This window comes from Solea senegalensis, linkage group LG18 (genome assembly GCF_019176455.1).
Source record: "Solea senegalensis isolate Sse05_10M linkage group LG18, IFAPA_SoseM_1, whole genome shotgun sequence".
Classification (NCBI taxonomy): domain Eukaryota; kingdom Metazoa; phylum Chordata; class Actinopteri; order Pleuronectiformes; family Soleidae; genus Solea; species Solea senegalensis.
In genome coordinates, this window is record NC_058041.1 from 18,930,191 (window position 1) to 18,952,101 (window position 21,911).

General features: G+C 42.4%; 1 protein-coding gene across 4 annotated transcripts in view; it reads left to right on the forward strand.

Annotated features, from left to right (window-relative positions):
- Positions 1-21,911, forward strand: part of ryr2a (ryanodine receptor 2a (cardiac)) — a 76,034-nt gene that overhangs the window by 35,721 nt on the left and 18,402 nt on the right. For 3 of the 4 annotated variants that reach the window (XM_044014258.1, XM_044014261.1, XM_044014259.1), the window contains 42 exons: positions 659-762; positions 831-966; positions 1,043-1,229; positions 2,371-2,479; positions 2,559-2,679; positions 2,775-2,944; positions 4,745-4,965; positions 5,047-5,137; positions 5,273-5,413; positions 6,277-6,440; positions 6,543-6,621; positions 6,687-6,776; positions 8,082-8,219; positions 8,329-8,406; positions 8,482-8,557; positions 8,628-8,751; positions 9,597-9,712; positions 9,801-9,865; positions 10,216-10,337; positions 10,505-10,554; positions 11,819-11,879; positions 12,635-12,873; positions 12,946-13,027; positions 13,732-13,862; positions 13,950-14,077; positions 14,167-14,359; positions 14,449-14,531; positions 15,410-15,567; positions 15,651-15,738; positions 15,929-16,021; positions 16,407-16,577; positions 16,896-16,955; positions 17,266-17,400; positions 17,971-18,083; positions 18,267-18,363; positions 18,453-18,559; positions 19,694-19,745; positions 19,827-19,874; positions 20,050-20,149; positions 20,252-20,331; positions 20,433-20,509; positions 21,589-21,662. In XM_044014258.1, coding sequence (XP_043870193.1) covers positions 659-762; positions 831-966; positions 1,043-1,229; positions 2,371-2,479; positions 2,559-2,679; positions 2,775-2,944; positions 4,745-4,965; positions 5,047-5,137; positions 5,273-5,413; positions 6,277-6,440; positions 6,543-6,621; positions 6,687-6,776; positions 8,082-8,219; positions 8,329-8,406; positions 8,482-8,557; positions 8,628-8,751; positions 9,597-9,712; positions 9,801-9,865; positions 10,216-10,337; positions 10,505-10,554; positions 11,819-11,879; positions 12,635-12,873; positions 12,946-13,027; positions 13,732-13,862; positions 13,950-14,077; positions 14,167-14,359; positions 14,449-14,531; positions 15,410-15,567; positions 15,651-15,738; positions 15,929-16,021; positions 16,407-16,577; positions 16,896-16,955; positions 17,266-17,400; positions 17,971-18,083; positions 18,267-18,363; positions 18,453-18,559; positions 19,694-19,745; positions 19,827-19,874; positions 20,050-20,149; positions 20,252-20,331; positions 20,433-20,509; positions 21,589-21,662 — 4,752 coding nt within the window. The remainder of the gene's footprint in view (positions 1-658; positions 763-830; positions 967-1,042; positions 1,230-2,370; positions 2,480-2,558; positions 2,680-2,774; positions 2,945-4,744; positions 4,966-5,046; positions 5,138-5,272; positions 5,414-6,276; positions 6,441-6,542; positions 6,622-6,686; positions 6,777-8,081; positions 8,220-8,328; positions 8,407-8,481; positions 8,558-8,627; positions 8,752-9,596; positions 9,713-9,800; positions 9,866-10,215; positions 10,338-10,504; positions 10,555-11,818; positions 11,880-12,634; positions 12,874-12,945; positions 13,028-13,731; positions 13,863-13,949; positions 14,078-14,166; positions 14,360-14,448; positions 14,532-15,409; positions 15,568-15,650; positions 15,739-15,928; positions 16,022-16,406; positions 16,578-16,895; positions 16,956-17,265; positions 17,401-17,970; positions 18,084-18,266; positions 18,364-18,452; positions 18,560-19,693; positions 19,746-19,826; positions 19,875-20,049; positions 20,150-20,251; positions 20,332-20,432; positions 20,510-21,588; positions 21,663-21,911) is intronic. The other variant, XM_044014260.1, reaches the window with a different exon arrangement.

Genomic DNA, 21,911 nt, shown 5'->3' on the forward strand with positions numbered 1-21,911 from the left:
ATTATGGATTTTGCAGCAATATAAATTTGGTTGGTAGGTCAGTAGGTAGGTGGGTAGATCATTATATGTGGGTAGGCCAGTGGGTTATTAGATAGGTCAGTGGGTAGTTGGGTGGCTAGGTCAATAGATAGGTGGTTAGGTCTGTAGGTAGAAAGGAAAGTCAGTGGGTAGATTGGTAGGTCAGTAGGTGGGTGGGTAGGTAGGTAAGTGGTTAGTTTGGTCACTGGGTAGATCATTATCTATGTGGTTAGGTAGACCAGTAGATGGATGGATAGGTCTGTCATTGGATGGGTAGGTCAGTTGGTAAGGCATGTTGTATGTGGGTAGGTCAGTAGTTGGATGGGTAGGTCAGTTGGTAAGTCATGTTGTATGTGGGTAGGTCAGTAGGAAAGGGAGATCGATAAGTAGGAAGGTCAGATTTGGCACCAATGTAAATCTAACATGGCGACATCTTCACAGATCAAGATGAACTTTGTCATGTTTATGTAAGATGGTCATTGCTCTAAACAGGTGAAGTTCTATACAGATCCAGAAAGTTCTTCTGGATCCAGTGGGCCAGTGTTCTGCCTCTCTGAGTGGTCTTGTTTCAAAGGTTTTGGATAAATAAAATCAGAGGGTGAATTTGAGACTAATCCTTATTTCCTTTCTTCTCCCGTAGCTTCTCCATCCATGCGAGGTTCTACTCCTCTGGATGTGGCGGCAGCGTCGGTCATGGACAACAACGAGTTGGCTCTGGCTCTGAGAGAACCCGACCTGGAGAAGGTGAGGTTCAGCGACTGGCGTCCCAGTTGAATTTGCAGTAAATGGAACGTGTTTTCCTGTCTCCTCAGGTGGTTCAGTACCTGGCCGGCTGTGGTCTGCAGAGCTGTGTGATGCTGGTACGTAAAGGATACCCTGACATTGGCTGGAATCCTGTGGAGGGCGAACGCTACCTGGACTTCCTGCGATTTGCCGTCTTTTGCAACGGTAAAAAGAATCTGTCAAATGTCTGTTTCCGCGTCTGTTTATTTAGTCACAAACTTATTTGCTGCTCCGTATTCAGGTGAAAGCGTGGAGGAGAACGCCAACGTCGTGGTGAGGCTTCTGATTCGTCGGCCAGAATGTTTCGGACCCGCGCTTCGTGGCGAAGGCGGCGACGGGTTGCTCGCGGCGATGAAGGAAGCCATTAAGATTTCAGAGGATTCGACCAGGGACGGTCCTTCACCAACGTCTGAGAGCAGCAAGACACTGTGAGACAGTTATTATATTATCTACTTTTATATCAGAATCAGAATCAGAATCAGAAGAGCTTTATTGCCAAGTACGATTTGCACATACAAGGAATTTGTTCTGGTGTCATTGGCGCATAACAAGCATACAAAATTTTTAAAAGTGAACAGTAAACGTATATATACACAGTATATAAATGTTTTTAAAGATGAAAAAGAGCACTACAGAAAGAGCAGTAAAGAGCAGTAAAGAGCAGTACGACTGGGCAGAAGTGAGTAACAGTGCAAAGTGTAATAAGTAATAGTAATGACGTTAATATAACGCATAAAAGGATGTAATGATAATGTGACATGTAGAGGCAGAGGAGGAGTGTGAGGAGTCAGAGTGTCAGGGGGGGTCTCCGGGCCTTGTTGATAAGGCTAGTAGCAGACGGGAAAAAACTGTTCTTGTGGCGTGAGGTTCTGGTCCTGATGGACCGCAGCCTCCTGCCAGAGGGGAGTGACTCAAAGAGTTTCTGTCCGGGGTGGGAGGGATCAGCCATAATCTTTCCTGCACGCCTCAGAGTTCTGGAGGCAAACAGGTCCTGGAGAGATGGAAGATTGCAGCCGATCACCTTCTCTGCAGACCGAATGACACGCTGCTGAATATTTTATTCCTCAAACAGAGCAAATACAATCACATAAAAAAGCAAATCTGAAACCACATGAATTGAAAGGAGCAGAAATCGGAATAATCCTTGTGTTGTGTGCGTTTATTTCATAAAACATTAATTCATTAATTCATTCTTAATACATTTCATATTATGCTAACACAAAACAGAACATATGTCATCGTATTTTCTGCGTTTGCTGTTAAGTCTCATGTGGTTTTCTCCACTTGAGACGACACATATTCACCTCTATGCTGACGACACCGTGATTTATATGCAGCCTCCCCAAAAATACAGTCAGTCTCATATTTACCAGTGAAGTCTTTCAGATTAAGAGGCTTTGTTTTCCAAGTGACAAACTGGTCTACCTTCCGCAGCTTACCTCGCTAACCTATTCTGGTGTGTGTCGTAGTTAAAGGGAATATTGGCAAATTACATTTTTGTAGTTGTAAGATCTGAAGTTTATAAATAAAGATAAAATAAATCAAGTGTTCATCTGTGTGTGTGTGTAGCAGTGACATGGAGGAAGAGGAGGACGACACCATCCACATGGGAAATGCCATCATGACCTTCTACGCTGCTCTCATTGACCTGTTGGGGCGCTGTGCTCCAGAGATGCACGTAAGTAACACACACATATTCACACAACTTCAGATCTTAGGTTTTGGTCGCCATGATAACCGGCTTTGTTCCACATCAGCTGATCCATGCAGGTAAAGGTGAAGCGATCCGTATCCGAGCCATCCTCCGGTCCCTCATCCCCATTGAAGACCTGGTGGGAGTCATCAGTATTCCATTCTCCATGCCCAGTCTGGCTAAAGGTGAACTCACACACACACCTGGACTATAACTGGACCTGAACTGGATCACCATCAGAGATGAAAACACCGTCATTAAACTGTGTGTGTGTTCACAGATGGGATGGTGGTGGAGCCCGACATGTCCGCCGGGTTTTGTCCGGACCATAAAGCAGCCATGGTTCTGTTCCTGGACCGAGTCTATGGTATAGAAGACCAGAATTTCCTGCTCCACTTGCTGGAAGTGGGATTCTTACCAGACCTGAGAGCTGCAGCCTCACTGGACACCGTGAGTGTATGTGTGTGTGTGTGTGTGTAGCTGCTCCATCTGTGGTGGAGACCAAACACGGAGCTCAAATGAATTATCTTATACATGTTCCTTTCATCCAGGATCTTCCTGGTTTTCATCCATGTTTTGAAAATGTCCAGAGCTACTTCTGCAGACGTGTGTCTGAACATCAGAGCTATACTAATTAGCTTTGTTAAATGTGGTCAGGATTGGTTGCTAGGTAGGTCGGTAGGTCAGTAAGAAGGTACGCATCTAACAGGTAGGTCATTGGGTGCAAATGGAGATAGGTGAGTAGGTCATTAGGTTTGTAGGTAGATGGGTAGGACAGTAGGTAGTTAATGTGTAGGTCAGTAGGTAGTTAGGTAAGTGGGATGGTAGGTATATGGCTAGGTCATTAGGTAGGTCAATAGTTAGATGGGTAGGTCAGTAGGTCAATAGTTTCACTGTCCTGTAAAGAAAAGACACGCAAATCAGAATAAGGAGGGGAAACCATGGCTAACAAAAACATTGATAAATGCCTGCAAGAAGAAAAACACCCTGTATAGACAATGCATGAGATTAAGGATGGAACAGTCAGAAACGAGATACAAGCGATATAGGAACAAACTAAATAGCATCCTAAATGATTGCAAGAAAGAATACTACAGTAATCTGCTAGCAGAAAACATGAACTATACTAAAAACTATGGGATATTCTAAACAATGTGATCAAAAACAAAAACACAAAACCTAGCTACCCTCTCTACTTCAAGGATAATAACACTTTGATAAAGACAGAGACAGAAACCCCAGCACAATGTTTCTCACCCCAGTGAAGGACAGAGAGATTAGACACCTGGTCAAAAAATGTGTAGCAAAAACATCCACTGATTTTGATGACCTCGACATGAAGCTAATTAAGAAAGTAATAGATGGAATCGTTTCACCTTTAACATAAAAAACAAAACAAAAAACAAGAAGCAAATGTACCCAAACAATAGCTGACATTGATAAGCACAAATGTCAACACGTGAGAAGTATTTAGCTGCCCCTGTGAATCGAGCCACTACGGAGAATCAATTGATCCAAGATGGAATGGCTAAGCTGGTCACTGAATGCGATCGACAGAGGTTCCAAACTGTCATAAGAAAAAAAAAAAGAAATTGTATGATGAAGACCCGGGTTCGAGCCCCGGTTGGAACAAGGGCCTTTCTGCATGGAGTTTGCATGTTCTCCCTGTGTGTGCGTGGGTTCTCTCCGGGTTCTCCGGCTTCCTCCCACAGTCCAAAAACATGCAATATGGGGATTAGTCTCTAGTTGTGTGTGGCCCTGCGATGGACTGGCGAACTGTCCAGGGTGTACCCCGCCTATTGCCCCATGTAGCTGAGATTGGCACAGCACCCCCTGCGACCCTCTAGTGGAGGATAAAGTGGTAGATGATGATGATGACTGACGATCTCCCACTTTCCCTTTCGGTTATGTGTATTGTGTGAACTACACTAAGATAATGTGTGATGATGAGTGATCTAACTGACATGACCGAGATAAACATATAAATAAATAAATAAAAGAAATAGTTAGATGAGTAGGTCAGTAGTTAGATGAGTAGGTCAGTAGGTCAATAGTTAAATGAGTAGGTCAGTGGGTCAATAGTTGAATGAGTAGGTCAGTGGGTCAATAGTTAAATGGGTAGGTCAGTAGGTACAGTATGTAGGAATGTTCTGTGTTACAGTAGCACGTTTATAGGTTACTTTTTTCCACAGAGTCAAACCTGATCACAGACTCGATCTCTGTCTCTGTCTCTGTCTCTGTGGTTGTCAGGTGGCTCTCAGTGCCACAGACATGGCCCTGGCCCTCAACAGGTACCTGTGCACGGCCGTGCTGCCTCTCCTCACCAAGTGTGCGCCGCTGTTTGCTGGCACGGAGCCGTTCGCCTCGCTGATCGATTCCCTCCTGCACACGGTTTACCGTCTGTCCAAGGGCTGCTGCCTCACCAAGGCCCAGAGGGACGCCATCGAGGAGTGCCTGCTGGCCGTGTGTGGGTAAGGCTGCGACTAACGCGTGAGCGGTGGCTTTCTCTGTGTGTTCACACTGTCAGTGAGTGTCATGTTTATCGTGTACAGGAAGCTGAGACCCTCCATGATGCAGCATCTGCTGAGGAGGCTGGTGTTCGACGTTCCTCTGCTCAATGAACACACGAAGATGCCTCTGAAGGTGAGAAACACGTCACACGGACGAGTAACTGGTCATTTATTTGATCGGTTGTCATTCAAACAACACGATCCCTGCATCAGCATTTCTCATTCACCTAAAGCAAACAAACATACTGGTCCTGTTGACCTTCTCCAGCTGCTGACCAATCATTACGAGCGCTGTTGGAAGTATTACTGTCTGGTCGGAGGTTGGGGTAACTTTGGAGCTGCGTCAGATGAAGAACTTCATCTCTCCAGGAAACTGTTCTGGGGGATTTTTGACGCTCTGTCGCACAAGGTGAGACTCAAAGTTCTGTTTGACACGGTTATATTTGCAAATACAAGAGAAGTCCCAGGATTCAAACCCACAACTAGGGCTTTTGGAAGATCTGGAAGATTGATCTTATAATACTGTATATGGTATTTCCTTTTCCTGGCGCGTAAACTTTTGAGACTATTGAAAATCACACTAGACCATCATGGTCACATCTCACGTGATTTCGATAGTATTGTGAGTTTGCGCACCTGCGAGCCAACCCGAGACTGTTGAAATCACGCGCGACTTGGCTGCAATAGAATTGCGTGGTTTCTGCTAGATTTGTGAGTTTGCACACCTGCGAGGCAACACAGGACTATCGAAATCACGTGAGACTATCGAAATCACGCGAGACTATCGAAATCATGTGAGACTATTGAAATCACGCCAGACTATCGAAATCATGTGAGACCAGGAAATCATCATCTCTTGCACGGAGTGAAATCAGACTATCACATATTGAAATCACGCAAGACTATCGAAATCATGTGAGACTATTGAAATCACGCGAGACTATCAAAATCACACAAGACTATGGAAATAACGTGAAATTAATGAAATCCCATGAGACTGGACTGTGACAGTATCATGGGATTTTCGATAGTCTCATGAGTTTGCGCACCTGCGAGCCTATCCGAGAGTACTGAAATCCTGTGAGACTATCAAAATCCCAAGAGACTTGAATGTCTTTAGCACTGTCTTTTTTGTGTTGTCACATAGATCACTGAGGACATGTTTCTGTGCTGTTTTCTTGAGTAAAATGCATTTAGATAAACGGTTTCTGTGGGAGCATGAATGTCCTGAAGCTAACTGTGTGTGTGTGTGTGTTCTCTACCATGACTCAGCGTTACGACCAGGAGCTGTTTAAGCTGGCGTTGCCGTGTCTCAGCGCTGTGGCGGGCGCTCTGCCTCCGGACTACATGGAGTCCAACTACATGGCCATGATGGAGAAACAGTCGTCCATGGACTCGGAGGGAAACTTCACTCCTCAGCCGGCCGACACCACCAAGTACAACACACACACACACACAAACACAACAGAAAACAACTGAATTCAGGAGGTTTACAGTGAGACATGAGACATTTTCTTTTCCTTTCTTTACGTCGTTAGCGTGACCGTACCTGAGAAGCTGGACTACATCATCAGCAGATACGCAGAGCACAACCACGAGAAGTGGTGCATCGAAAAGGTGAGTTCACTACACACACACAAACACTTGACACTTTTAAATCATCTCCTCTGTGTTCTGTGCAGTTTTCCAACGGCTGGTCGTACGGTGAGCAGCTGTGTGACATCAGCAAGTGTCACCCTCTACTGAAGCCGTACAAAGGCCTGAGCGAGAAGGTAACGAGCGACACGCAGCAGCGTTTACGTGTCTTTGAAGTCAAGTATTTACTTTTTTTTTTTTTAGTAAAAATCAAGTTTTAGAGACTTTATAATGATGACCTGTGAAAGCCTTACACCCTCTGGTGGACTTAAAGGGGTACTGCTTCAATAGGCACTAACAGTTAAACTGGAAATAACAGTTTAAGCATGAACTTTACATCCGTACGTTCAAAATGACCGAATTGTACCTTTGCGATCAGCTCACAAAATTAATGGTTTTACACGCGGTAGATGTATAATTCTGTTTCCTGTGACGATTATAGGTCGTATTAACATTGACTGTATCGCGGATCACATCGTGAGTCACCCCTAACCCTACTAACCAACTAACTAACTACCCATTACCTGTAGACCTCATGTCAGAAGGAGTCAGTGAAACCTAACCAACCCTGACACAGCTACATTTACCGTTAATCGCACTTCTGTCGTACTTGTTACAGGTTATTACCGTGACATATTTATCCATAGACGTGTTTCTACGATGTTTGTTTAATGTCGAGCGTTGTTATGGACCGCTATGCTAACAATGGCTATGCTAACAATGGCTCGGCTTCCCGAACCCAAACCTGATTCCGGGTAACTTTTAACATTTAAGCATTTAGCAGAGACTTTTATCCAAGGCGACTTACAAAAGAGTAATAAGCGACACAGAAGAAGTCTTGGAAAGATCTCCACTAGAAGAAGATAGTGCAGGGTAGGGGGTAAAAGGTCAGTGATAGGACAGAAGATACTCTTGGAAGATCTGGGTCTTCCAGAGTTTCTTGAAGGTAGACAGGGACGCCCGGTGTTCTGTTCATTCCACCGGCGTGGAACAAGTCTGGATTGTCATGTGCGGGGCGTCGGCACCACCAGACGGAGCAGATGAGGGGGTGACATGAGCCTTTAGGAGAGTGTTTGAGTTGCTCAATAATGGCTCACCAACGGTCAACTCGGGTGTGATGTCTCTCCCAGTTCCTAGGTCACAGAATTATCCCAAACTTTGGCTCCTAACCCAAACAAATTCCAGTGAAATCTGGTTTAAACCAGTCAACTCTTATCAGAACTCATCAACACAGGATGTTACTTGGTTTCTAAATCTTTAACTGACCATTTTAATCCATTTCTTTTGGTGGAGAAACGGATGTTTAGAACTGTGAGGCAGTGATTCTGCATAAATCTACACATCTAGGTCTTTTTTTAAATCCCTGTCCTCATTTTTCACGTTGAGCAGCTGCACGCGGCCTAAAATAACCCCGGAACATTCTGACTTTGTGTCGTTTGCAGGATAAGGAGTTGTACTGCTGGTCGGTCAGAGAGTCTCTTAAGACCATGCTGTCGTGGGGCTGGAGCATCGACAGGATCAGAGACGGAGACCCGGCCAGTCTCCACAACAAGTCCAGACGCATATCACAGGCCAGCCAGGTTCACACACACCAACACAACAACAACACAACACACACTCATGAAATATGGATTTATGTTCGTGTGTATAAACAGAAAAAAGGGATTTAAGTGATTTTCTTGTCCGCAGTTGTCTTTTGAGGGAAATCCCGCCTTTAGCCCACGACCCATCGATATGAGCAACGTCACACTGTCCAGAGACATGCAGGTAAAAGGTCACGGACGTCAGGATCCTCAGACACGTCTCTGTCTGTTTCTTACACACGGGTGTTTTTTGTTTCAGTCGATGGCCGAACTGCTCGCAGAGAATTATCATAACATCTGGGCCAGGAAGAAGAAAACAGAGCTGGAAGCCAAAGGTTTGTGAAGATACAGAAAGAGGTCACATTTCTGAAGTTTTTGTCTAGTTTATGTCCTGTTTTTGTCCAGGTGGAGGAAATCACCCGCTCCTGGTTCCGTACGACACACTGACGGCCAAAGAGAAATCCAAAGACCGAGAAAAGGCACAAGACATCCTCAAGTTCCTGCAGATCAACGGTTACACCGTGTCCAGGTACGTCTTCAATCTGATGCAGTACCAGCAGAAACCACAGGAGGGCGGTGAAGCCACACAATTCAAATATGTACTTCATACTGTCATTGATTTGAATTCAGTGTATTTATCAATTTATTTACTTATTAAGGCTGAAGATACTTGTTGTTTCAAGGTGCTTTTTGTTTCAAAGTGCTGTTTTCCCCTAATAGTTTTTATATTTTCTTGTTTTGAGAGTAAATGATTAAAAAGTTATTTATTTTAACAAAAAAATGTTGCATTACAGTAGAATTCTTCAGTCGTCTTCTTCTTCTTCTTCTTCTTCTTCTTCAGTAACTTCCTACGCTCATATTTATCATATGCACTCAAATCTTCTTGAAATTCATCCATTCATTTGTATTCATTTGCCGATGATTGAAAACAAATGTCAGATACCTTTTCATAGAAGGTAAACAAACGTCTACACCAGAGAAACTGTGCCTGTGTCTTCTTCCTGTCGCTCCAAAGCCCCGCCCAAATAAAATACAATCACTTTTAATAATTACATCGATGTTCTATTTGCAATTTGTTTATTTTTTGGTTTTGTGGTTGATTTTTTTGTTTGTGCTCAGTTCATTGATAATATTGATCGAGGTTAGTTGTGCTGCCCTCTAGTGGATGAAATACCTCCTCAACCTTGTCAAAGTATGTATTTTCTACATATATTTGTACAGTTTCCATGTTTTAGAAGATGTTGTCCTGTACATTTCAGACAAAAACAAGTGTTGTTTACTTTTTATTCATTTTTCTTTATAAAACATCACAAACAGAGGATCATAAATACAGACGTACAGTGTGTTCAGTGACAGTGTGTGTCTGTGTCACAGAGGAGTGAAATCCCAGGAGCTGGACACTCCGGCCATCGAGAAGCGATTCGCCTACACGTTCCTGCAGCAGCTCATCACATATGTGGACCAGGCTCATCAGCACATGATGGAGTTTGGTGAGAGCTGTTTCTCCTGTTGACTGATCTCTGTAATATACATACATACATACATATGCCATATCTCTGTTTCTGTTCCGTCGCTTAGACGCAGGACCGAGACTGAAGGGAGAAAATGTTCCTCACGAGCAGCAGATCAAGTTCTTTGGGAAGGTCAGTTTGTGAGAACGTCATCTCCACTCAACAGTTCCAGTACCTGACGTCCTAAACAGTCAGTAGATCAGTTAAAAAATCTACTTATAGTTCCAAATTCTACTAACCCTAAAATTTGAAATTATCAGTAGAATTTGGAACTTTAGGTAGAATTTGGAATTATATGTAGATTTTTTCTTTTCTTTTTACCTGCTCTACAGTTCAGAATTGTTTGCTTTGGTTCTTGTGTCAGTTCTGATGGAGAAACAAAAAATGTCGAGCTGGAACTGGGTGTGGAAAAGCGTTATGATAACTTAAATAATAAAAATAAAAGCGTGCTGTAAATAAAGTGTTTTCTGTTGAACTCACAGGTGGTTTTGCCGCTGGTGGATCAATACTTTAAAAACCACCGCCTGTACTTCCTGTCCACGGCAATTCACCCTATCAGCAGCGGCGGCCATGCCTCCAACAAGGAGAAGGAGATGGTGACGAGGTGAATGTGATTGTTGATTGTTCAGAGGGTTTGCCTTCATGTTCCTCCTGCTTTTCCACTGAGTCCGTCTCATTGAATTAAATCTCACATCTATTTATTTTCTTCCTCCTCTTTTTCTTCTGCTGCTTCTTCTTCTTCTTCTTCTTTCTTCCCTGGAATCGTTTCAGTCTTTTCTGCAAACTGGGAGTTCTTGTCAGACATAGGATTTCCTTGTTTGGTAAGGATGGTTCGTCCTTCATGCTCTTGGATGTTGTGCGGCTGCTGCTTCTCCACCAAACTCTGAGATAAAAACCCAAAACACTCAGAGAGCTGAAATCACTGCCAACCTCGCTCAGTTCTCCACAGCTTCTCCACCTCACGACCTTCACACATAGGGGCGTCACAATCTCAACTGAACGAGAACGTCGTTGACTAGAAAAACGCGGTGTGTGAACGACATTAAGAGCATGGAGCAAAGGCGGAAAACCTGGGATTTAAACATTTCATTAACGTACTGGAACCACGCTACGGAACACACAGCAGGTCACGTTTTACTACAAAGCTGTTTCCTTCCATGTGTGATCATGGTGTTGGAGGTCAGAGGTCACCTTAAGTGATTACTGGACCTTCAGAGCAACACAGAGATGATCATGACATAAATCCAATGATCCTGGACTAAACTAGGCAAGTCTGAAAATGACGTCTGAGAGAAAAAACAAAGAATCGTGACGCCGCTACGAACAAATCCAAAATCCAGATCATCAGCAAAATCTTAAACTACATCCACGGACAATTTCATTCAAATATGTCTGAGTTATGACACTCACAAAAATGTCTCCCCTTTTTTTTTCAGAGAGAATAAATAAAGCTAAAGTCTTAGGTTTCATCATCAACAGTGACAAAATGATCCTCCGCTGTTTTAGCATGTGCTACCTCTTTAATATTTAATATCTGTTCATGAACTTAATACTTAACGAGGAAAAAAAAACCAACAACAACACAGTGCATGCATGCATGATATTTGGCCTTTAAAAAATAACAGAACATCATCTGCATAAGGGAGGAGAAAATAATTCATTATTTTTGTTCATTTAAATATTTTCAAAACAACGACTAAACTAAAGGAAGCCAACAACGACAAAAACTCACTGTGGAAATTCACCGCAAAGTAAAGGTTCACCTGCAGATTTAACCTTGGTAAAAGTGGAAAATAATATGTTTTTATACTGATTATTACTCATCATAATGTTATTAAAATATTACCTATGACAGTAATATTCCGCAATGTACCATTTCCATCTAATTAGACTGGGAAAATAAAGAGTTTACAGTGTATACTCAGTTACGCAGATGACGTTCTGTTCTATTTTTTAAGAAACTTCCCTTTTTTCTTTGGATTTGACGCTTTTTTTTGCCACAAGTCAAACATCGTGGATGTGATTTTGGTAGAAGCTCAGACTCTGACCGTGGCATGTGTCATGTGACTGCTTCTGTTTGTCCAGGTAACAACGCCACGTCTATTGTCAACTGTCTGCAGATACTAGGACAAAGTCTGGACGCCAGGTAAGAAAAGATCTTCATACGTGTCTGTGTCCATTATTTATGATATTTAAAGCTGCATTATGTGAACGGTTCACAAAATCCACGGTTCGGTTCAGTTCACGCTTTTGTGGTCACGGTTTTCGGTTCGGTTCGGTATATGTTGATTGTTAGGAAAATCAATTATGTCACTGCTTCTGTCAGTGCTTTAGAGAGATGCTCGCTAGTATGGCTCTCATCGAACCGAGACAGTCGAGCCGAACGGTTCGGACGGTTTTCATAAACCGTTCCATCCCTAGTGTGTTGGTTTCTTGTCTTTTAAACGCGTTCAGTCAATTTTTGTCAAGAACGCTGCGGCTGGATTATCTTGGTTTACTCTTGTTATTCGCACACATAGGTTGAATAAACTCAACCAAACAACCTTAATTGTTCAAGTTATTTAACTTGAAAGGGAGAATTTGCCAAACTTTTGAAGATGACAAACTATTTGTACATAATGTAGCAACTAATTTACAACCATATCTGTAACACCTGATATCATTTTCACCTGGTTATGATCATTATTTAAAATAATAAACATGTAAATCTTAACTAAGATATTGGGAAAATGCTGCAAATTTGCTTGGGGACCCAAAACAATTGTCCCGCGACCCATCTTTGGGTCCTGACCCAGTGATTTAGGTCATAAAAATAAATCCCAAGACATTTCAATCGGAAGAGAGAAACCTTGAGCTTCTAGATTCCTCGGGTCATTAGACCTTGAATCCTCGACTCTCCAGGACGGTGATGAAGACTGGCCTGGAGTCGGTGAAGGTGGCTCTGCGCTCGTTCTTCGACAGCGCGGCAGAGGATCTGGAGAAGACACAGGAGAACCTGAAGCTCGGCCAGTTCACTCACAGCCGAGAGCAGCCGAGAGGCGTCACCCAGATCATCAACTACACCACGTTCGCCCTCCTGCCTGTCCTGTCCTCGCTGTTCGAACACATCGGGCAGAACATGTTCGGAGAAGACCTCATACGTAAGTGAACACCTTGTCAAGAGAGAAAAAAGTAGGTCAATGTCTCATGAAACTTGTGCTTTTTTCTTGCAGTGGACGATGTCCAGGTGTCCTGCTACAGAATCCTCAACAGTCTTTACTTACTGGGAACCAACAAAAGCATCTACGTAGAAAGGTGTCGCTCACATGCAACGCTCACCCTCGCTTCCACGATCATCTCCAGATGTTCCTCCACAAATGTATCAGTTGTCTTCCGTTTCTTGAAGGACTGAAGACCAAAGCAACCAAAAATGATAGTAGTTTGACTCTATTTTCATCTTATTTAAGACCAAATAATTGATATTTTTAATTCTGTTTAACAATTATTAACCAATAAAAGAAGAAAAGGTCTTCACGCGACAAGATAATCTGGGCTGAACATCGCTACCAATCTAGGATCAAGACCAGATTTATCGTCCATTTTTCTTTGGAGACTGAAGAAATTATTATAGTTGGACCCTATTTTTAATCTTAATTTGATGAAATAATTAACATTTTTAATTTCTTAAACAATTATTAACCAATAAAAGTAGAAGAAACAATCTTTACACTACAAGATAATCTGGGCCGAACATCACTACCAATCAAGGATCAAGACCAGATTTATCGTCCACTTCATGGGGGACTGAAGATTAAAGCAATCAAAATTCTTGTAGTCTGACCCTATTTCCGTCTTAATCATAAATAATCCATGTACTGTATATTATTGAATTTAACAATTACTAATCAATAAATGAAGAAACAATCTTCACACTACAAGGTCCAAGACCAGATTTTTTGCCCAGTTCTTGGGGAACTGAAAAAAATCCTTGCTAATCTCACCTTTCTTGTCTTCTCCAGACAGCGGCCGGCGTTAGGAAAGTGTCTCGCCGCCTTCTCTGCGGCGTTCCCCGTCGCCTTTCTGGAGCCTCACATCAACAAGTTCAACAGCTTCTCCATCTACAACAGCAAAGGAACCAAAGACAGAGGCGGTACGTGTGTAGACCTCAGTGTTCAACGTTCATCTTCATTTCATTTAATCCAGGAAAACACTCCTGTCCCTCTCTCTCCGCCTCCAGCTCTCGGTCTTCCGGGACACGTCGGAGAAGTCTGTGCTGTGATTCCAAACCTGGACAAGTCCCTGGAGGAGATCATGGAGCTGGCAGAGTCTGGTTTGAGATACACTCAAATGCCTCATGTCATGGAGGTACGACGTATTAAAGAAAACGAATATAAAATCATCACTTCAATCGTTCAGCGTCTAACACCCCTGTGTGTTCTGGCATTTTCCTGCAGGTGGTGCTGCCCATGTTGTGCAGCTACATGTCTCACTGGTGGGAACACGGACCTGAGAACCACGTGGACACATGTGACAGCTGCTGCACCGCGGTGACGTCCGAGCACATGAACTCTCTGCTGGGGAACATCCTCAAGATCATCTACAATAACCTGGGCATCGACGAGGGAGCGTGGATGAAAAGACTCGCCGGTAACGCTGCGGGGCGATGTAAGCGTAGCCCGAGAGGACAGACAGGCAGACACTTATGTCTTTTTTCTCATCTCTGTCCCCAACCGTAGTTTTCTCTCAGCCAATCATCAGCAAGGCCAACGCTCAGCTGCTCAAGACTCATTTCCTGCCTCTGATGGAGAAACTGAAAAAAGTGAGTTTTCGTAACTGTCTAACCCTCGAAATCATAGCGTCCTCATAAAAAGCGAGTGTTGTGCGTTAATAGTCTGTTCCTCATTTCATTGTTGCAAACTCAGCGAAAGAGTCAGAAGTTTAATTTTGTTTTGGGGAAAAATCTGTCGTCAAATATTCGAGTAATGTTCCTGAAACTTGAATCCCTTGGGTGTAGCTAACAGCTAAGCTAACAGGTGATTCAGCAGATTTGTTAACACGCTGATTTTCAGATTCTGTGGTGTCACGGTATCTCAGGAGGACACTAATTTTTCTGATGGACCAAAATGGATCCAAAGCCAGTCTTTGCTTAATCCAACAAGATTATTAATATTTCTTGTTGTATTTAACAATTATTAACCAATTAAACCGATCTTCACATTACACGAGAGGAAAATTTGCACCAAACATTACTACTGATCGCGGATTGAGACCAGATCTATCTAGTCTTTGGGTGACCGAAGACTAAAGAAACCAAAATTCAGCATCCAAAAGTCTTGTCGTCTGACCCCATTTTCATCTTAATTTGGCAAAAATAATGCTTAACAATTAATTTCCGGTAAAAATAAACTTTTCTTTCTTCTCCAGACAGGAGGACATTTTAGTTTGTGTCCATTTTAATCTGAAAACATCAAATCATTAATGTTTTTAATAACATTAATAATAATTTTTCTGATGGACCAGAGTGGATCTAAGGACAGTCATTGCTTACAGCACCCTCTGCTGGAACACTCTGTTATTACATCAGATGGTCTGGTGTGTTTCTAGGCTGTGTATTTTGAACTCACTTTTTTAAGGTTTGAAATTGAACTTTAGCCCCAAACTTCGAGCAGATATCCACATTTTGGTGTTTTTTTGCAGAAAGCCGCGGTCGTGTTGATGGACGAGGAGCACAGCAAAGCTGAGGGGAGGGGCGAGATGTCGGAGACGGAGCTTCTCATCATGGACCAGTTCACCGTCCTGGTCAGAGACCTTTACGCCTTCTACCCGCTCCTCATTCGCTTTGTTGACTACAACAGGTACGCTCATGTCTCCACTTCCATTTTTTTGTTTGTTTGTTTGTTTGTGTGTTTGTGTGAACACGATCTTCATGTGTCGTCAGGGCTCGGTGGCTGAAAGAGTCCAACCCCGGGGCTGAGGAACTGTTCCGCATGGTGGCCGAGGTTTTCATCTTCTGGGCCAAGTCTCACGTAAGAAAGTCACTGTTGAAAGGAACCAAGGTATCAATCAAGGATGGATGAAGGAAAGGTTGCACACTAGGTTCTGAGAGTAGGATGGACTCTGGTTGGACACAGAGTGAGACTGTGGAGATAATCCAGGCTAATCCTAACACAACTGTCGAGATTTTCTCTCAAAATCGGCTTTTCCTTCTCTTTGCAGAACTTCAAGAGGGAGGAGCAGAACTTTGTGGTTCAGAATGAGATCAACAACATGTCTTTCCTCATCACCGACACCAAGTGTAAGATGTCAAAGGTACGAGGGTCGTGGAAGGGTCCAGATACACGACAAAAACACTCACACCTCACGTCTGCGTTTGTGTTCTCGACACATAAGATCGAGTTCAGGAGAATCGGCACAAAGTTTGGTATCGTTTCCGATCTTTATCCACAAGGAACCCGGAGTTCTGGGAGTGTTGAAATGCTAGTTCTGGAAAACGGGTTAAATGATCTAAAAATGCCACCTCTTTCTTGCTCTTGGGTTTCCTTTGTTTGTGGTTTTCTTCTTGTGTTTGGAGTTAGTTTGGTTTATTAGCTTCATATTATCTTTAGTATGAAGACATTTGTTGAAAAGTTTGTACATGGAAAGTTGTGTTTCCATGTGCATGAGACGCTGACGAAGCCCCGAATCTTCCCCTCAGGGAATCGTTTCCGACCAGGAGCGGAAGAAGATGAAGAGGAAGGGGGATCGCTACTCAATGCAGACGAGTCTGATCGTGGCGACTCTGAAGCGCCTCCTGCCTGTCGGACTCAACATGTGCGCACCCGGAGAACAGGAGCTCATCACGCTGGCCAAGAACCGCTTCACTCAGGTATGACACGAAACACGAGGGGATTAAAAACGCTTAGAGCCGACATGTCGAGTGTCGGGAGATGTTCAGGTTTTCGGCGTTTACGAGTTCAGAGTTGGCAGGTTTGCGTTGGATCAGTGGTGCAGCGAATTGCCTTTTAACCAGAAGCTTGCTTGTTCTCTTCTACTCTACATGCTGCAAGACCCTTAACTTGCTGGCTATGCTAATACTTCAGATTATACGCTGTGTCCTTATAAACGTGTTTTTTTGTAACATCTATAAAGTGGCGGTTTGATTTGTGCCGTAAACCCGGGTTGTTGATGTTTGTTGTGTGAACAGAAAGACACGGAGGACGAAGTCCGTGACATCATCAGGAACAATCTGCATTTACACGGAAAGGTAAGAAAACAGCCATATGTTTAGTTTTATTTGAACTGTTTGGCAGTGACACATGACTTAAAGGACCGGGGTATTGGAGTTAGTGGCCTCTAGTGGCGTGACTGTGTATTGCAACTCATTGAATCATGCTTTGCTTTACACTCCTGTGTCTAAGGAGAAAGTAAAGTGGCATTCAGGGAACAAAACAAGAATGCCCTTCATATAGCCACAGCGTTTGATTTGTCCATTCTGGGCTTCTGTACAAACATGGAAGTAAATCCTACCTTTACACAAATGTAAAGCTGTTTGTGTTGATGTTTGTGTTGTGCAGCTGGAAGACCCTGCGATCCGTTGGCAGATGGCTCTGTACAGAGACTTTCCTAATCACTGTGATGCCGCCGCAGACCCAGAGAAGACTGTGGAGCGAGTCCTGGACATCGCTCACGTCCTCTTCCACCTCGACCAGGTCTCTGTGTGTGTGTGTGTGTGTGTGTGTGTGTGTGTGTGTGAGTGTGTGTGTGTGTGTGCTCTTGTATGGGTATCTTTGTAAGGACCAAAAAACGTATTATACCTAAGGACGTGAGGACATTTTGGCTGGTCATCACATTCTGACACCCCTGTCTTTTTCAGGGTTAAGACCTGTTTTTAGGGTTAATGTATGTTTATTTATTTCGGTCATGTCAGTTAGATCACTCATCATCAGACATCATCTTAGTGTAGTTCACACAATACACATAACCGAAAGGGAAAGCAGGAGAAGCAAAAGCTTATCGAGTCCCGGCCCCATTACCCACAGAATACATATATTCATCGTACAATGCATAATTTCATCATACTCATTTTTCTTTTTTTTTTCTTTTCTTTTTCGTATGACATTTTGACAGCATCAGCATCAGACCTGTTTTTAGGGTTAGGATAAAGGTTAGGATTAGGCACTTAGTTGTGATGGTTAGGGTTAGGGTAAGGGCCTAGAGAATGCATTATGTCAATTAATGTCCTCATTATTAATGCTATACAAACGTGTATGTGTGTGCAGGTGGAACACCCTCAGCGCAGTAAAAAAGCAGTGTGGCACAAACTTCTGTCGAAACAGAGGAAGCGAGCAGTGGTCGCCTGCTTCAGGATGGCGCCGCTCTATAACCTGCCCAGGTGAGTCACACTGACGTGTTAAAGGGACAGTTCAGATTTTTGTATCAGGTACTGACGAGTAGCCTGAGCTGTGAGCGCAGTAGACCAGCAGCTCCTGTGTCCCCGTGAGCAAACACAGTATGATAGACTGTCTGATGCATTAGTGAAAATGTCATCTCCTCTTCTTTTGTCTCCTCACACCAGGCACCGAGCTGTGAACCTGTTCCTTCAGGGCTATGACAAGTCCTGGATCGAGGCAGAGGAGCACTACTTTGAAGATAAACTCATCGAAGACCTGGCTGTGAGTTCATTTTCATTCAGCATTTATAATAATGTCAGTGTGCACCGCTGACTCCGCCTCCTCTGACTGTGACCATGTGTTCATGTCAGAAACCCGGTGAACAGGAGCCGCCTGAGGACGAGGAGGGCATGAAGCACATCGATCCACTGCATCAGCTCATCCAGCTGTTCAGCAGAACAGCGCTCACGGAGAAGTGGTGGGTCATGTTACACTCAATTATTACAATATGTATGTGTATGTATATGTATATATATATATATATATATATATATATATATATATATATATATATATATATATATATATACTGTATATATGTATATATATATATATATATATATATATATATATGTATATATATGTATATATATATACATATAACTAGAAAAGGCAGTTTCTGAGGAGACTGCAGCCTTCTGTCCGAGCTGAAGCCAAATCTGACAAATGCTGTGTTGAGTTGGAGTCAAATTTGTCTGAAAAACATGTATGAAGAGTTAAAATTTGTGGATTTGAAGGCAAAGACTTGAACATCTTCTACTTTACTGTCGCTTTCATCCAACACACACCAATGTAAAACTCTTGAAATATCCATGAAGTTTAAACTGTAACGGTGAAAAATCACTGAAGGTCATGAAAGAACTGAATAGAAGGAAAAAAAGTCTTACTTTTTATGAACTTTTCGAAGTTTGATTGAAGTTTCTTCGTTGAAGTTTGTGGAACTAGTAAGAGGCTGAAGTTTATGGTTTTTCATTCATCTTATTAGAGGAAAAACTGGCTAAAATACCTTGAATAGTCTGAAAAATATGGAATAGTCAAAATTAGGCAAAAGGAATAAGTAATAATGTCCTAGTTGAGCTGAATATTTTCACATTTTATTGACTTTCTACTAGTCAGTTTTGAATGGAAATTTTCCATTCATTTGTGCAAAAAAAAATTATAAAATATTCCAATTAGACAAATACAAGCAAATAATGTCCTGATTTAGCTGAACATTTGGAATTTTGAATAAATGTTCTTCGTTGACGTATGTGGAACTAGTAAGAGGTTGAAATTTGTGTTTTTTAGGTTTTCTATTAATTTTTATATAGAGAAAAAAATGTGCCAAATATGTTGAATATTTTCGAAAAAAATATGAAATTATGTAAATATAATTAATAATATCGTATGTGGAATTAGCTAATTGTACAAAATGGTGGGAAAAGAAGAAGAATTGAGAAAATGGCCGCCGTAGAACAACATACAGTTGGATTGCAGCAATTCCACACATGTTGTAAATAATAATAAAGTTGTTACAACTCTGTTAACGTGTGAATTGTTCTTCCTGTCGCAGTAAACTGGATGAAGATAATCTGTACATGGCTTACGCCGACATCATGGCGAAGGTACAAACGTAAAACGTTTATGGACGATGATGATGATGATGATGATGACGATTAATGATGGTTTCTCTGATTATTATTCAGAGCTGCCACGATGAAGAAGATGAAGATGGAGAAGTGAAGAGTTTTGAGGTGAGCGATCAGTGTGTACTTCTCAAAGTCAAGGAAGGATCCTCCAATTTCAGGAAGGAGTCTTTCCTTGTCTTTGTAGGACCTGAGTCGGAAGGATCCTTGTCTTTGAGAAGCGCCGTCCCTCTGTCTCTGTCTCTTCATGCTGGTGTCTTGTGCCAATGTCTCTAACGAACAGGAGAAGGAGATGGAGAAGCAGAAGCTGTTGTATCAACAGGCTCGGCTTCACGACCGCGGCGCCGCTGAGATGGTTCTCCAGACCATCAGCGCCAGCAAGGGTTCGTCCACATCCTCAAAGAGATCCTTCTTCTTCTTCTTCTTCATGACATGATTGTGGTCAGTGAAGGACTAAAGTCCTTCTCTTGTTGCTTTTGCTCCAGGTGAGATGGGTCCCATGGTGGCATCCACGCTGAAGCTGGGCATCGCAATCCTTAATGGCGGAAACTCGACCGTACAGCAGGTGCCGCAGCATTTGCTCACTTTCAGTCATCAGACGTGTCGTCGTGTTTTAAATACTGTATATCCGTACAGAAAAAACAGCTTTGTCTTTGTCTCTGACAGAAAATGTTGGATTATCTGAAAAACAAGAAGGACGTAGGATTTTTTCAGAGCCTGGCTGGTCTCATGCAGTCATGCAGGTAAACTTTTATTATTAAACCACCGCTAACGAAAGTGGTGAATATATGAATTAAGTCTCTAAAACACTGATTTACACGTCAACAGGAAAAACAACCTGTCCCTGTGGTGACACCAGGAGTAGCTAAACTAGCCAGGTCAGGGGCTAGCACATTTTACAGGTTAAATTAGCAAAAGTAGCTAAGTGAGCTAGTGGTTATGGTCTATAAGGTTGTCTAAACACTACTATCTTTACAAGCTAAGGCAGCTAAGTCAGAGCTCAAGACCAAGCTTTTGTTGAACATGAGTTTTTCAAGCCAAGTTATCCAAAGTAGCTAAGTCACAGTTGTTATCAGGACCAAGGTTTATCTTACATTGGCAACACATGATTAGCTTTACAAAGCTAAGGCAGCTAAGTCAGAGCTGGCGATCAGGGCCAAGCTTTGTCTAATGTTAGTTAGTAAAACATTACTATCTTTACAAGCCATGTAGCTAAAGTAGCTTAGTCACAGCTGCTAATGTGGGCTATGGTTTAACTAATTTTAGCAGCTCATTATTAGCTATTCAAACTAACTTGGAAATTTATTGTTATCAGGACCAAAGTTTATCTCACTTTAGCAACACAAGCCAAGTTAGTTGAATTAGCTAAGTCACAGTTGCTAATCAGGACCATGGTTTAACTGCTATTTACAGTTATGCGGGCTAAGTTAGCTTAGTAAGTAAGATACTGTTATTGGGACTAAGGACAGTCTCACTTCAGCAACACATTCACTTTACAAGCCAAGTTAGCTAAAGTACCTTAGTCACAGCTGCTAATCAGGATCATGTTTTCACTAAAGTTAGCAGCTAAGTAAGATACTAGAATTAGGACCAGCGAGGCAGGCAAACAGGACTAACGTTTAACTAACATTAGCAACACATTATTAAGTTATAATCTCTAAAAATATGTATAAACAGCTTTATATTCTCACAGATTTCACTGATTGTTTGTGTCTTCCAGGAAGTTAGCCAAACATTAGCTAAACGACAGCAGCTTTAGTTAAACTGTGTTGTTGTTTTCATCCAGCTCCTGAAACTGTCCTTTAACCGGTCTGTGTTTCAGTGTCCTGGATCTAAATGCCTTTGAGAGACAGAACAAAGCTGAAGGACTGGGGATGGTGACAGAGGAGGGATCAGGTGGGACACATTATGTTTACACCTCATTTATATCAAGACACACAAATAACTATTGAACATGTTGTCACAGTGAAGCTTAAAAAGAGGTGATAGATAAGTAATAATTAGATTAAACCTAAATTAGATCTGGATTTGTCCTCAGGACTGATCCAAATGGACTCTGTGGTGTAAACACATGAAGGTTCTCATCATTCTTTCATTTGCTTTGTCCTGTTTACCCCGTCATCACTTTGGTTCTGCCTGTTCTGT